This window comes from Acipenser ruthenus, chromosome 13, assembly GCF_902713425.1.
Source record: "Acipenser ruthenus chromosome 13, fAciRut3.2 maternal haplotype, whole genome shotgun sequence".
Classification (NCBI taxonomy): Eukaryota; Metazoa; Chordata; class Actinopteri; order Acipenseriformes; family Acipenseridae; genus Acipenser; species Acipenser ruthenus.
In genome coordinates, this window is record NC_081201.1 from 33,501,073 (window position 1) to 33,516,884 (window position 15,812).

At 37.6% G+C, this 15,812-nt stretch overlaps 1 protein-coding gene across 2 annotated transcripts in view; it reads right to left on the minus strand.

Moving 5' to 3' along the window:
- Positions 1-2,332: 2,332 nt before the first annotated feature.
- LOC117417704 (glutamate receptor ionotropic, delta-1-like) overlaps positions 2,333-15,812 on the minus strand; it is a 232,660-nt gene continuing 219,180 nt past the window's right edge. Inside the window, exons 13-17 of one of the 2 annotated variants that reach the window (XM_058985181.1) lie at positions 9,517-9,712; positions 7,830-7,996; positions 4,746-4,986; positions 3,804-3,942; positions 2,333-2,804 (exon numbers count right to left, since the gene is read on the minus strand). In XM_058985181.1, coding sequence (XP_058841164.1) covers positions 2,404-2,804; positions 3,804-3,942; positions 4,746-4,986; positions 7,830-7,996; positions 9,517-9,712 — 1,144 coding nt within the window. In that variant the 3' untranslated portion in view covers positions 2,333-2,403. The remainder of the gene's footprint in view (positions 2,805-3,803; positions 3,943-4,745; positions 4,987-7,829; positions 7,997-9,516; positions 9,713-15,812) is intronic. The other variant, XM_034029911.3, reaches the window with a different exon arrangement.

Here is a 15,812-nt window from a genome sequence, read left to right on the forward strand (position 1 = left end):
GAGTTTTTTTCCCCATCAGCATTTCCACCAACATAGTATAGTCTTACAGTAAAAAATAGAATAATTAAGGATTCCTTTAAAAATGCTGTATACATACATATTGATAAATATTCTGAGCAAGGCCATGGTGATATGAGCAGTGTTTTCGGTTCTTCGCTTGATATTTTTACATTATAAGTGGGGATAGTCAGATTTATCAAGTGCTACTATGGCTTCAAAAAGTTTAAACTGATGTTTCTTGGCACCTTGTCACTTCCTGTGTTGTTCATTCAGAGCAACAGTAAGGGGGCCGGCAATAATGTTGCTAGCTATGGCTAAAAAGGTAAGAAAATGGAAGTTGATGTTGTCACTCCATGTACATCCATTACATTTCAACATTGCAATTGCTATTGAAGATAACCTGGTAGAGCTTGCGCCTGACCCCTCATTAAAAACTAAAATCAGTTCCTGGAGCTGCAGCTAATAAGAGTATGTATTTGTTTGTATAAAGCCCCTGTTTTGAATTACTAAAACTGTGTCCGGAGATTAAACAAACAAAGGAATCCATCACGCTTGGCTCTCTGAGGGATTTCTGTTCCTTAAACACTGAGGTTTGCTAACATACTGTATATCAAGCCCAAACAGAAGGGTATAACCCTCAAGCCACGAGCCGGCTGTGTTTTGTATGCATTAGCCACACATGCATACTGTATTATCTTTTTGTTACACATTGCACTTAACAAAAATGAAATCTGTGCTCAAAATGGGACCGTTCTGAACAAAGCTATAGCTAACCCACGCACAGCCGTCATGCAAGGAAGCAGACCACTTTCAGAAAAGCTGAGTGGAATACACTGTAACTACAGAAAACAAAATTGTTTTGTTTAGCAGGTGATCGATTGTATGGTTCAATGACATTCAATGACAAACTTTTCAAAGAAAGTATTTTTTAAAAGACATTGAAAAATATTTCTAGTTGAAATCTTTGTCACAGAATTCACTACGTTTCTTTTAACATTTCTAAATTCAGCACTATTGAGCATTTAATAGTTATGTATGATTTATATTTCCCTTGGTCTGTCTTTCACTGTCTAGTTGCAGGAAAACAGGCACCGCCCCCCCCCCCCCAATCATTTTTGTTTATCTGTTATCACAGTGCTTAAAGTATGCATCAGCACCAAAATCAACTTACAAAAAATGATTTATAGATATTGCCCCCTCTAAATTTGAATTCCTGTGCACGTCCCTGATCTTTAAAGCTACTGCCGCTCTTGTTTTCTTAAGACTTATTCATTCCACTGGGAGATTATAGTGGAATAACAACGGACTTTCAAAGTAATGAGACTGAAAACCTTCCTCCTATTCAATTATTCTCTACTCAATCTTTTTTTTTTCTAGATAATTCTTTTTTTTTTAGTCAGACTATATATGAAAAAGGAAATAATGATTGGACAAATCCAAGACATCCCTGTGGAAAACCTAAAGGCTCAAAAGAAATCCCTATCCCTTGCATGTGTTTTTGATAGGTAAAATCTGTAATGCCCAGTGGATGGCTTTGCAGTATACTGTTGGTACAAGCGAACTCTATAGTATTGGGACTAAAGAATAAATGCAGAAAGACAGGGGTGGGGCCTTTGTTGTCCATTTTTCCAAGTTTACTCAAATAATAACCCTAAATAGATATGTCCTCCTAAAATGAATGCTGGAGATTTTAAATCAGCAATCATTTTGACATGTACATTAAACTAGTCAAATTACTACAAAATGTCACGAGGCTGATGCCTACAATACTCCAAAGCCGCATACTGGGCACAATAGACTCAAATATCAATGAATCCTGATGACTCCCTCCGAATCTAATCCCGGCTATATATTGAAGTCATTAAATGAGAACTAACCAAGGTTTTAAATGACTGGTTTTGGGTGCAGCTGGAAATGTGGCATGTGAAAGAATGGTTGAAGATGGACAGAGTTCCCTCCCAAAGCCCCCAGTAAGAAATCTTCACAGCTGGCACTTACAAAACAATCACAAGGAATTTGCATCTTTATTCATATAGAACAAAATTTACAAAGTCATTCATACACTAGTTTTTTTTGTTTATTTGTTTGTGTGTTTGTTTGCTTGTTTGTTTAGCTCAACTTCCAAAAATGGAGAATATTCAAAATACAATTTTTACCTCACTTCATTCTTTCAGTATTTACAAATATGTACAAGAAAAAATTCTAGATATTTTTTTTCCTTAATTTTTTTTTAAATTTTAAACTTGTATTAAAAATCTCAGTTTTTTTTAATTTTATATATATATATATATATATATATATATATATATATATATATATATATATATATATATATATATTTTATTATTATTTTTTATTTTTTTATTCCCCAGACCAGATCAGATGGATGTCCCGTGGGTGGGCTCAATGGCTTCTGGGATTGGTCTTCCGGACACTGACTGGTATGACATTGGCATGGGAGTCTTGACGGGGCTCTGGCGGAATAGCCCCCCGTTGGGGGATCTGTGTTTGCACTGGATGGATGGCATGGTGGATGAGCCGCTGAGTGGTAGGGGCAGACTGCTGCCAGGGCCCTGTGTTAGCGTCCTGCCCACCCCGTGGCTCTGCTCCGGCAGAAAGGTGCTCACAGACAGTCCCGTGCTCTGATACTCCCGCACAGGCTCCATGGTCTTGCTGGGCTGCATGGTGCCGATGTCCAGAGCAGAGATCTCGATAGATGGGGTGGGAATCTCCTTGTGAGCCATGTCCTCGTCCATAAGGCTGTTCATACGCCTGTGCACCTGCTCCAGGTTCACCTCTTTGTCCTGAAGAGAGAGGAGACAGAGAAGATTGAGACTGGATTTTCAAGGAGCAGTGTAATCTATGAAGGACAGAAGACAGCGTTCCTGGAATTTTATAAACCAATATTAACATCACATGCGTTCATGCGTTCTTTGTAATAAACTTAATTTGTTCCGTTACTTTGTTGTGCGGCCTTTTTGCAGGCCTATTTATAGTAAGTGTGTAATTACATGTAAATGGCATAAGCCATGGTGTTACCATGTTATTATACCACCTTGTTCATTAGACCATTTCCATTAAATGACGCAGGAATTACCATGCATAACCAGGAAGCATTGGTAATTATCAATTTGTTACAATGTAATTACACGGCTATTCATAATGTGCAATGTTAAAGTGTGCCCAAACATACAGCCCTTCTAGCTGGCAGAATCTAAATATAAGATATTCTACAATCAAAATGGTACATTTTTCATGTGTGGGAATGCAAGACTGAACCTGGGCTTAGACCTAAGAGATTATGAGATACTGTAAGTAAATTAGATAAGAACAAGTGGTTTATATTAAGTCATGACACTGGCTCAATTCCATAAATTATTAAGAAAAACTAGCTGTCACCCCCCCCCCCCCCCCCCCATGCAATTCAAAAGGTCAACAATTCCCCAACCACTGCAGAGCTAAGGGGATTCTGGTGACCCACACCCCACCAGAGCCCTTTTATATATCACTCCCTTGTTAGGCTGTAATATCAAATGATCAGGTGCCAAAAATCCGATCCAAGCTAAAGATGCTCTGAACATTTCCTTTCACTGTTGTGTTGTATTTATCTACCTGGGGTGGACAACAAGTGCTGATATAGCCTAATTGCACAGATTGCTGGATCCCGATCATTTTGTATTGATACATCTTAAAACGTATGATGATGAATGCAGGGTAAGTGGATCTGTCCACCTCTGCCCTATAAATGGGAACAAGACCTCCCTGAAAAACGATACGTTACTTCTCAGGGGATCTGTCCTGACCTGTATAAATATCTTCTGCTTCATCCCAGTTTCTGTCTCTTTCTGTCCATATGTCCTTCCTCCCTCCAGATGAAGCAGTTGTAATATCATTATATGTCAATGGGCCAGAAACGCTGGCCAGTCTGTAATCCTTAGTAACCTGCATGAGACCATAAAAAATAATGAATAAAAATATCCATGGATGTTGCATCCTCATTGACATATAATAGCAACAAGACCCGCCACATTGTACATTACAAGGTGTTATGGTCTGGTTTGGCAAAACCGGGGGTCTTTTTGCTTAAAATAATAAAATAATAAAATAATAAAAATCTGTAGATGTGACAGACAGGCACCCATGCAAACAGCCCAACTGGTCACAATTTAGTTCAAGGATCTGTTGGTACTCTTCTATAAATGTGTTATTCAAAGTTTTGACAGTATAATAAGAGATATAATTATTATACCTGTCTGTATTATTGTGGGCCAAAAGATTGGATTTTCAACTATATTTTAAGGTACTTCTATACTTAATTACAATTTACAGAAACCTCTTAATTTCACAAATTTGCATCCTGAAAAAGTGTCTGATGAAGTGATATCAAACCCTTTTCCTGTTCTCCTCTTGCCAACTGAAACCACTTTGTCTGTGTGATAATTATTCTGTATAACCTTTCTTTAAGAATCTCAGTCACACTGTGTAGCTCAGCTAGATAATCATCTTGTGCATTTACATTTTAATTAAGAATCTTCTCAGTTATCACTTGCAACTGAATTGCAAGAGAATATCTGGCTATATGTTTTCCTTTGCCTATTGCTGCAAGCTCATTGCTAGAGCAATGTCACGGATATTATTTATAACAGTGTTACAACATGTTTATAGATGGAGGCATGAGTGTAGCAGATCCTTTAACTGCAGTGGTACTGGCTCCTCAATCTCTCCCAGCTTGGGGAGTCTCTTACCTCTTTAGGCTGCTCTTGTCGACAGCGGTTGCTGTTCCACCACATCTCGAGGCCGGCGACCAGGCAGGCGAGCAGCAGGCCGGCTGCCAGGATGCAGAAGACCCCTGCAAAGCTGTGGAGCTTGAGAGCTCGCCCGTCTGGCTGTGGGTTGCCGTGGCTGTCCAGGTCACAGCGGCCCATCCTTGGCCACCACTTCTGCTTAAAGATGTCCAGGTCTCCATTATCCTGCAGCTCCAGGATCCTGAAATTACAATCAGTGTGAGTGACCTGGTCCTCAGGGGGATCGTCTGCATTTAAACTGATAGGGACAATGTTCAAACATAGGGGAACCACTCATCTGTTACATAGCATATTAAAAAAAAAACAGGACAAACCATGGCATACTATGGTAAATGCAATGGGAAAATCAAAGCAAAACTGAAGAATTACCATGCAAATTCATAGTGGAACATTTGTAGGAGGGATACTCTATATCCAGACATGTAACAGGCTTAGAAATACAAACACAAAGGCTTTCAGAAAATTACCAGGGGTGTGTTCAATAGGCAGAGTGCTCTGCCGTGGCGCTACGTTACAGAAGTTAGCTCTTACTGAACAGTGTGTTACGAAGAGAGAGCTTTCAAAATGGTGGAAAACACAGCACTAGCGCTGTTTTTGAATGAATTTATGGAAGATTGTGCTGTTTAATGCCTCTACTGCACTTGCATTTGTAGCCAACACCATGGCTTTAGCGGCAGTGAAATCAAACACATGCAAGAGTCCTGTACGGATTGAAAACTACTTGAGAGCATTGTTCCTCAGTACTGTGATTGTTGCTTATTGCATGTTTTATTTACAGGTGGCTACACGACAGTTTACGCTTGCAATTAAGATGTTTCTATTATATGTAAGTATTGTTGTACAGCAAAATAAAATAAAAACACTTTCCAAAAATAGAATTTTTTTTTCAACAATTATTCAACCCAGTAACATTTTTATACAGCAAATAAAATAAAAAAAAAAAAAACACTTTCCAAATAAATTATTTCTTTGAATACATCTATGAATGACTTTAGCAATTTGTTTCTTTGTTTTACAACCTCCTGCATTTCCATGAGCTCCTGCATCTGCCTTTTCTGTTCCTCTGCAAAGTCTTACAATTGAAGTACTACTGTTTGTTTGTTTTTTCTCTCCAATATGATTTAAGTCTTATAGTACATATATCATTTTGTTTATAATGTACTCTTGGTTAGATAGTAATGTAACACTGCAAAAGTAACTAATTTTAGTAAAGTTTAGTAAATGTCCCCTTTCTGCCACAAAAAAAAGTGTTTAAAGTTTTTTGGTGTAGCCTATGCTGCTGTGCTTTTTCAGCCGAGATACACTGTGAAGCCTAATCTCTCAGAAATAGCAAAACTATTAAAAAAACAGCATTACATATAGTTCACCTTTAACACGGCGTTATTCGTCCATTGTTTTTCTTTTTAAATGTAGTTCAGCAAATATTCTTTAATGTAAGGCCGACCGACCACACAATAAGAAGCAGAGCGTTTCGAATGTTGCATGCGATGCTGCAGATTCACTTCGTTTAAAAGGAAAAATAGTCCAATAATTACGCTGTTAATTTAAATAAACTATCATATTTTTTTACAAAAAAGAATACATAAAGATATGTTGGTCAAAAAGTCCAATATGTGGGAAATTACACCTCAGTCGCCGCACTGGTACACTGTACCTCCGCTATTTTGAAACGGCCATCGAGTAAGCACCTCAGAATGTTGTCGTCGTGCAGGTTGTTCAATAGAAAGGGCCACCTAACGCTCTGGAGCGTTCTGCCTATTCAACGCACCCCAGGTAGCAGGAATTTTAGCAGTTAGCCCCCTGCTGAATCTGTTATGAACTGATCGCTCTCATCACATGTGTGAGTGAAGTGAATGGCAATCACATGGTTTCAGCATGTGTTTATTGCTTGTTATTATGGTCATGTGGATATGGTATAGGTTTCACCAAAGCCTGTTGGTTTACAGGAAGAGCTGCTCATGCAGCCTTAAACTATATTTTGAACCCGGACCTGATTGCTTAAACGCCTGGATTGTGAACTTTAAAATAATATTCTTCGTAGAGGCTAGTTCTGAAATCCAGGGCCAGTGCAGCCTCCCGCTAATCATAATAAACTTGTTTTTCTGTTACCTCTGAAAATTACACAACCTCTCTTTGAAGCACTCAATTGTTTCAGAGATGATGGCAGATGGCTACATACAATACTCTGCCTGTTTATTTGTTTTCTCCCAGGAGAACAATCCATTTATCTTCTTTTAGCTTTAATTTTGAGATGTTCTCTCTCTCTTTCTCACTCTCTCTCAGCAAAACATACTCCCAAAGCTCAATACCATATGCTGAGTATATCTCCCTGAATCCATTCCCAAAATAAGTGCATGCATTATATCTAATTAGATTTTGTGCAAACATACTTAAACAACATGGATTGCAGAACACAATGCTAGCAGTATAATACTAATACTTAGTTTTACTACAGTGCTCATCCACTAGTTTCTGACATACATTCATATTTCACACATGGAAAATAAATAACCTCTCAATTTAAAAAAAAAAAAAAAAGGATTACAATAAATTGCATTGTGAGAGAAAACGGAAAGAGAAATCATACTTATTATGTTTTCATAAAATGAAAAGCTGAGTTCTATGATTGTCTGAAGGAGCAGTCCCCAAGGAATAGACTGAGAACAGAAGGACGACTCAACACAGCAGTACTGTATGATTTGTATCTAGAAGCCCTGATCTTATTTGTCCACCCACATATTACAGCTGCTACCAGTTAGGCAAAATGACAGCTAAACTGGTGCATACAGCTACACTTTATTACTGCTTTGTGGAGATTTCCATGGCATAAAACAAACAAAAAAATGAACCATTTAAAACTGTTTTTAACTCAGAGGCACCGTGAATCAGCAACCATCTGTCTTTAGAGGACAGCAATTCAAGTTTCACTCTATTTTTCATCAAGCAATAAACGCGTGCTAGAATATATCGTTCATGTATAACCTAAAAAGAGAAAAAACAGAAAGCCACCCCTCATAAACCCACCTCTGTGAGAAGAGGTCTCTATAGGGGCTGCCGTGCTGCAGGGCAATGCCGTAACCTTTGCTGCTGATGCTGTTCCTGAGCACCGTCAACGAGCAGTCGTCATCCGTCAGGGCTGCATATTCCACCACCGCCATGTCCCACAGGAATGCATAGCTCAACTTTTTCGCCTGCAGAACAAACTCATGTCATTCGTCTATTGGGAGTCCCCACCAAAATGCTGAATCCCACTGAAGTAAAATAGTGCCAGTCCAGCAATGACTTAATCAAAATGTATTCATAAAAGACTCATCAAGTCCGATTTCCTGAATTGTTGCACAGTGTTGCAGAGACTTCAATGCACAATGTATCCCCTTTGGGCTTCAGTGCACAGAGCAACACTATTGCTCCCCCACCTCGCTTCAGAAAATCAGCTTTGAGGGGTCTTTTCAGAATATATATTTTTTTAATGGGGTACTTAGAGCAGAGGAGATGATACCCACCTTAATATGTTGGAATTACAATTGCCTGTGTTGAAATTCCTGCGCTCATTAACACCCATATATATATATATATATATATATATATATATATATATATATATATATATATATATATATATATATATATATATATATAGCACATGAAAGAAAAGGTTTTTCAAAAATGTACACAAAAGGTTTAAAAGATAAAACATTATTTTATTTTCCAGACATTTCAGGCAAAAGCCCTTCTTTTTATGTGTGCTGAAAAAAAACTTTCTGAAGTATTTTACAATGTTGCCCGGTGTTCTGAAAAAAAGGACACCAATTCCAAGATGCTACTGCAAAAAATAGATTTTTGGTGAATTTTTATAGGAAGAGAGTCAACCGCAGCCATAAAAAACCTGGTCCTGGGGGAGCACCCTACTGAAAAATGCTTGGTCCTTAAAGGGTTTTAGATGACCACCCCATTTCTCTCTCATTTTCATGGATGCATTATGTAAAGACACATCATTGACCTGTTGGATGGTAGACTAGTGTGATGTGGCCACATTATAAATGAACTCTGATGTGATTAATATATTCCCCTTGTATTCCAAATCATTTATGTTGCTGAAGCTATTATTCCCTGACAAAGACCAAAATCCAGTGACCCAAATGGGACATTATGATACACAATTTTTCACAAGAGGTTTATTGAATACAAAGGCATTTTCAAAATAATGCATGTCCTGTTTTCGTTTCCATTAAAGATCATTTATAAATATTTCAAAGGTTGGCCCTGTTTCTTAAAGGACCATGCTGTCTCCTCGCTGCATGGTTCACTCCCTGATCCAGAGAACTTAAGAGAAGGCATAACATAAGTGACAGGGTCAGTCGTGCTCATTAACTGAGAGAGGCACTTAAAAGACTGCTCGTCTCCGTGCTAGGTCAGAATCCAATCTTATTCAGTTGTGGAATTCTTAAGTACTGATTTCACAGACACTGATAGTGGTGCATTACAGTTCATGACTTCCATTTGATGCCAACTTCGTGGAATTGTAAAAAAATTTAAATTCTGTTATTTTCCCATGACAAACATTATTCATCTCAGGGAGAACACTTTAACATCCCACAAGTTATACAGAAAACAATAAAGAAATACAAATAAAATAAATTGGGCTTCAAAATGACCTCAACAAAACCGAAGGAGTGCCCATATGTTAAAGCCTCCGCAGTTCTCAGCCTACCTTTCTAATGCCCTCGGACGGGCCGGATACCGAGTTGTCAGCCCCGTTGTTCTTGCTGATGGTCCTCCAGAGCTCTGAGAAGGTGCTGTCCTGCTCCAGCGAGTTCGTGCCCTTGGCTCTAAAGTAGTCGTACACCGCTGAGTCTCTCACCGTGCCGTATGACAGGTCAGCCTGCCTGGCCAGGTCCTGGAAGGATCTGAGGAGACAAACAAGAGCAGAATGGAAACCGTTCTGCTTGAGCACCCAATTAAATTTTTCGTTTTTTATTGATTTCATTTTTCGGTGCTTATTTTGAGCTATTCTTGAGTTTTATGCAAATTGTTTTTTTTTCGTGGCTTTAGTTTTTGATATACTGTATGAGATTAGTGTTTTTGGTTACTTTCTAAAATGCTTGGGCTTTTTTTCTGTCAAAATATGTATAGTAGTAACAGTACTTGCACACTTAAGTTGTACCTTCTTTCCTTTGTTGTCTACCACAATGAAATCCTTCTGGTCACGGGAACATTCTTCTGGGGTTTTTGTGTGCATACATTTTTTTATATTTCGCCACAATTTGCGATTCTGTTTTAAATCCTCCGTATTTTAACTGTAATACAGCTTTAAATCCTGTGAACAAGCCGCCATTCCTAATTGTAATTTCATTTTAAATATCGCAAGCGGAGTCTCCAATAGCAATGTAGGCATGTGCTGTTACTCAGTAGTTGGGGTGGGTTTAAATTCAGAATGAATCAGATATACGTCAGGAAGGAGGGACGTTGCCCATATATATATGAGCCTCAGTGAGTTACAGGAAAATAATGGAAGCAGTGTGGAGTAGTGGTTAGGGCTCTGCACTCTTGACCGAAGGGTTGTGGGTTCAATCCCCGGTGGGGGACACTGCTGCGGTACCCTTGAGCAAGGTACTTTACCTAGATTGCTCCAATAAAAACCCAACAATATAAATGGGTAATTGTATGTAAAAATAATGTAATCTCTTGTAACAATTGTAAGTTGCCCTGGATAAGGGCGTCTGCTACGAAATAAATAATATATATATAATCCAACTATTTTTTTACATGCCTACTTAAAGTAAACCTTGCCTTTTTTTCTATGGGGAAAGATAAAATAAAACATTATGCTAATTGAGAGGAGCTATTCCAGTACAGTTGTCATACAGAGTGCTTGGGTTTGACAACAATAAAATAAATAAATACAAACAGATCAAACAAGTTCTCTAATGATGCCCTAACTGCTGGGCTGTTAAAATTCTGTTAACAGGAATACATTGCTTTTGTTGTGACAACACCCTGTTAATGTATATATATATATCCCAATCAACATATATCTTAAACCCAGAGACTCTAAATAGCCAAGCAATATAAACAGAGTAGTGTGGCTCCTGCTTTTACACAGAAACTACCGTGCAGTTACAGGGAATGGCAATTGCCTTGAGAACAACATTATGTTACCTGATGTAATTGTCATGTTGCAATTACACAATTATTCAAGCAGTTACCATCTACAGCAGGATACATTGGTAGTTACCCCGTTATTACAATGTTATGTTTGCCCTGTAAACCAAATTGCAACCTATATATTTTTCAAATACCAGCAGACTATTTCACCACATGAATAATCGAAACCCAAGTCTCCAAAGTGGTCATTCAAGGAAAGCCAAGATAAAAAAAAAAACTAAACAGAAAAACATTTCCAGAGCACTAGCTAAGGCTGTGCGGGAATGTTTAACATTCTGCTGTAATGCCAATCAATTGGAAATTAACAGAAAAAAGAAATTACAGAGAAGCCTGTGTCTAATTGCGACTCATTACCAATTTCTAATTACTCCGGATGTGTTGCAGGACCCAGAGGTGCCAACTGTCTGCTATGATTTTGATTTTAATGACTTAGAAAGAAAAATAGAAGTATTTCTATTAAAACTTTCCTGGAAAAAGAAGCTGTCACCACAATGGACAATGAGAAGTGCTTACAATGGTGTTTATGCATTGCATGCAGGGTGGTCAGATCGGATAAAGAATTTCATTTTATACATGAGCTGGTTTCCATCTTCCATGATTAACATCTGAATTAAAGAGACAGCCATCACCCCGCCACCCCAGCCATCAACCATCTATAGAAGTCACAATGATCACACTAGGGCAGGTAGATGTGATCTCTCGAGGCAATAGTTTAGGCTATGCTAAAATACAAAGATACAATCTCAAAGACTGCAGTTAATTTGGTCCAAGCTACTGGAACCATCGTCTGATATTTGGCTCTTTTTGGCTCTGGCAAGACAATCACTGTGTAGACACTGGGCAGAAAATAACAGCAACACTTGCCATATGTAGTCCACATTTTATCTAAATGGGCTGTCCCTCACATGTTCGTTTATTATTCAAGTGCAATCCCTGGCATGTATGCTGTAATATGGAAAAATATTGTTGCGTTTCATTCAGGATGGAAAGTTGCAGCAGTGCTTTAAAAGGGCTGAAAAAGGTATTTAACTGGGTGTGTCAAAACTGATGTTTCTGCAGACTGCTGATTATATATACAGTTTCCTTATATATACAGTTTCCTCTGACAGGAAGGAAGACCCCATTAGCTCCCAGCACATAAATTCTACTTCATCAGCAAATAGACCTTACTGACACTGGTGCACATTACACAAAGGTGCATTTTAAATACCAAAAATGGGGAAAAAAGAATGAATCAGGCAGACACTGAGGTTAGAGCTGTGTCTAACAAAACTGTGGTAGATGCACCTCAATCAGAAACTGAGCCATTGGTTTATATGCCTCTAAGTGCAAGTCATCGTGCCTATTTTAAAGTTGAAAACAAAAACAAAGCAGAGTTGTCTTTTCAGTGCCCTCTCCCAACATACTGTAAGCATCGACACAGAAATCAATGCAACACGCTCCATTAACTCTTAATGTGGGTAGGGACTAAAATGGATTTTGATAGACCCTGCGCTTAGCAGGTGAATGTAAAAATGCCTGCAAGCAATGTCACCCATGCACCTTCTATAAACTCTGCATTCCCTACTGCAGCCTGCACAGATTTAACATTACCATCTTTTTCGAGACTTGATTTCTAAATGTAATTTAAGGAATAATGTACAGCCAAATGTATGTAACAAAAGTTCAAGGGCTGTTAGTGACTTACTGTATGCATGGCTCATATGCACAGTTGTGTGTACTTTACTTTTTGCTATAAATGATTTGATGAATGTCTCCAGTTTCTCACATTGGTATTAACTATATATACATTACTCAAATTTTTTTTTCATTGTTGCAGGAATTTCTCCTTGAATGTGAATGCATTTTTTTTCCCATAAATCAAAATAAAAAAAATCAAAATAAATTTAAATCTGGACATCATTTTGACCTGGTTTGTGATGCTGTTCTCAGGTGGGAGTATTTTTGTGTTTATTAACTGCAGGTGGCACACGCAATCTTATTATCTTACAAGTGGAAATAATAAGACTCTAAAGACTTGTAATTTATACAGATGTAAATGTTTACTATGACTACTATAGCTATTAATACTACCATTACTAATAATAACATTTTTAATCAGAGGAATGTTGCAAAATGCTGTGACAAAACACATTCTACAAACACATATCTTTTTAAATTGTGCTGGTGAGATGTGACCCAATGATGACCTTCTGTTTCCTTGTGAAACATTGGTATTGTGTACAGTCTTCGATACAGAAGAACTCGGCAATCAAGAACTTGCTAAGTCTGACAGATCAGCTGTCTTGTTCATTTTCATTTTCAGCAAGGAAATTGCAGCTTTTATATCACCTATTATTACAGAAAACATCTTAGGATGCCATTTGCAATACATTAATAGTTCTTGTGACAGACGATAGACACAAAAGTATGATACAAACCATGTGGTTTTCCAGTATTTGTCATAACAGGGAAATTGAAACTCTTATGGATTGAAATAGTATCATCAGGAATCTGGTGCTGTGTCCTCAATTCACCCGCCACGGTTGCTTCTTCGGAATTTTAATTGGGACCAGCCAATGGGATGAGTACAAACTCTGCTTCCAATCACCAGAAGGGTCACCAAGAAAGTAAATGTAAATATGTTAAACACCAGTTAAGAAAATGAAGCCTCTTTTGGTTTTTAACTGGTGCTTAAGCTTCTATTTAATTAATATTCTCATCCATTTTCATTTTTAATTAAAAAAAAAAAAAAATGGGTCAAGCGGTGGCTGCCTGTTAAATAAATGACCTGAGTGGGTTGTAGAAGCATTTCTGTTGTAAAAGAGCCCTGGGGTCTCCTAAAGAGAATCCTTTACAGGTTGACTGAAGAAAAACAAGGTCAATTTAAAGTATGAAAAAAGCACACACACACACTCACAGATCCGCAATAGGGACTTAGATATACAAGGAGCACATGGCAGTCTTACTTACTGTGGGATGTGGTAATGTATTATTCTGAGGGGCATAAATAAGTATTTTACTAATATAAAATTAACCAATTGCTGAAGTTTAGTTACATGTTAATAAACAGTCAATAGGTATGCCATGCATGTGTGTATCGATCACTTGAGCTCGTATTTCCAATGTATGTTGTATGTTTCTTGAGACTTGGTAGATTCCTGCTCCAGTAAAATAAAAAGACATACAGCACCTGGTATGTAGTGCTACACATATTCTTCTATAAGCTATCCATACTACCTACATAATGAGCATTTAACCCACATGATTGCCATTCACAATTATGTTTTCACATGTTTTTTTTTTTTTTTACTGAAGCAGGATACAACCAAACCTCAGTGACAAAAAAGTGACAAAATTTCTCCCAGCAATGAATAATCTAGCACCTGCAGATTGTGTTCAATAAAAAGTAGCAGCTTCATCTCAGTCGAATGCATCATCAAATTTGCACAAATCAATACCGTCACACTGCTGTACTCACTGCAAGAAATCTAATAATAATAATAATAATAATAATAATAATAATAATAATAAAACACACTGTACTTCCCAAGCAGATGCCAATTTCCTTTGTTTTGTATTTACATTTTTAAAAATGTTTTCACATTAGCTTAAATCATTAAAAGCTTTGTGCTGGCATGGTCTTAGCTTACGGATCGCACTTGCTTAATAAGGAGGGCTGTTTGTTGGTCAGGTACCACCCCCCCCTCCAGCTGAGCTCCATTTTTTAATGTCAACCTGTTTGTGCTTTACAAACCGGATTAATTACATGCAGGATATAAGAGGCAGCTGTGAGCATCCCCCACTGTTAGAGTAAATCCTGAACAACACAGCTGCTGCTCAGTCTCCACTTAACACCACACTGACTCTAAAAGGCTATCAACGCAAAATACCTGGATCAAATGACACTGTCGATGCAGTCTGCATTCACATTATGTATGGGTCACACTTTAGAGTAATAAACTGTTTTGAACTTACTTTTAGGAATCATAACAGGACGTTCTTTTAAAGAGCAACTAGCTTAATTTTATTCAGTCCCCTTACCTTGTTGTGATGTTTGCAATTGTTCCGAGTGCTTCTTATTGCAGCTGCTCAAATACTATTGTTATTTTTTTTTAATTCATGGTGTTAAAGACTATGTGGTAGATGTACTAAGATGGGCCAGTTGCAGCGCAAACATACCGCAATTTGCATTTTGGTTACGACAATTCACAAAGTGCACATTTTGTCGTATGTACTAAGAAAAAACATGTTAATGAAGAGAGCCACAATATACTAATTTAAATATTAGTCATCTTAACGAGATCTCTAGCGAGAGTTGTGCAACTTTTTTCAAATAAAATAGCAGCAGTTGAGCTGTGGTTTGCTGCAGCAGAAGGTGCCTGAAGGATGACGTCTATACATGCAAGGGTGCAAGAATCAAAATAACATTTTTTTTGTTAAATGTAAACGTCATCTGTATGATGCATTCTGTTCCATATTCATTTTACCTATTTGAATACTGTTATATATATATATATATATATAAACATTTAATCCCATCAGCTTCTATAGTGGGACCCCCACCTTCACCCCCAAAAAGGTTTTCATAATCATACATTAGCCCCTTGCTAAACCGGACATGTTTGTCTGACAAAGAGGAATTGGGTTTAAAAACAATACAATAAAATCGCACACACATACATTTATAGTTCTCAACGTATTTTAAATACAAATCATTCTGCTGAAATAACTCTAATGTGTTTTGGGTACGCTACACATTACATTATTTAAAAATATATATATGTACATTAGGCCTATACAGTGTACAGTACAGTAGTAAAATCAAATGAATACCTAGCGCACTTTTTTGTACTTTAGCCT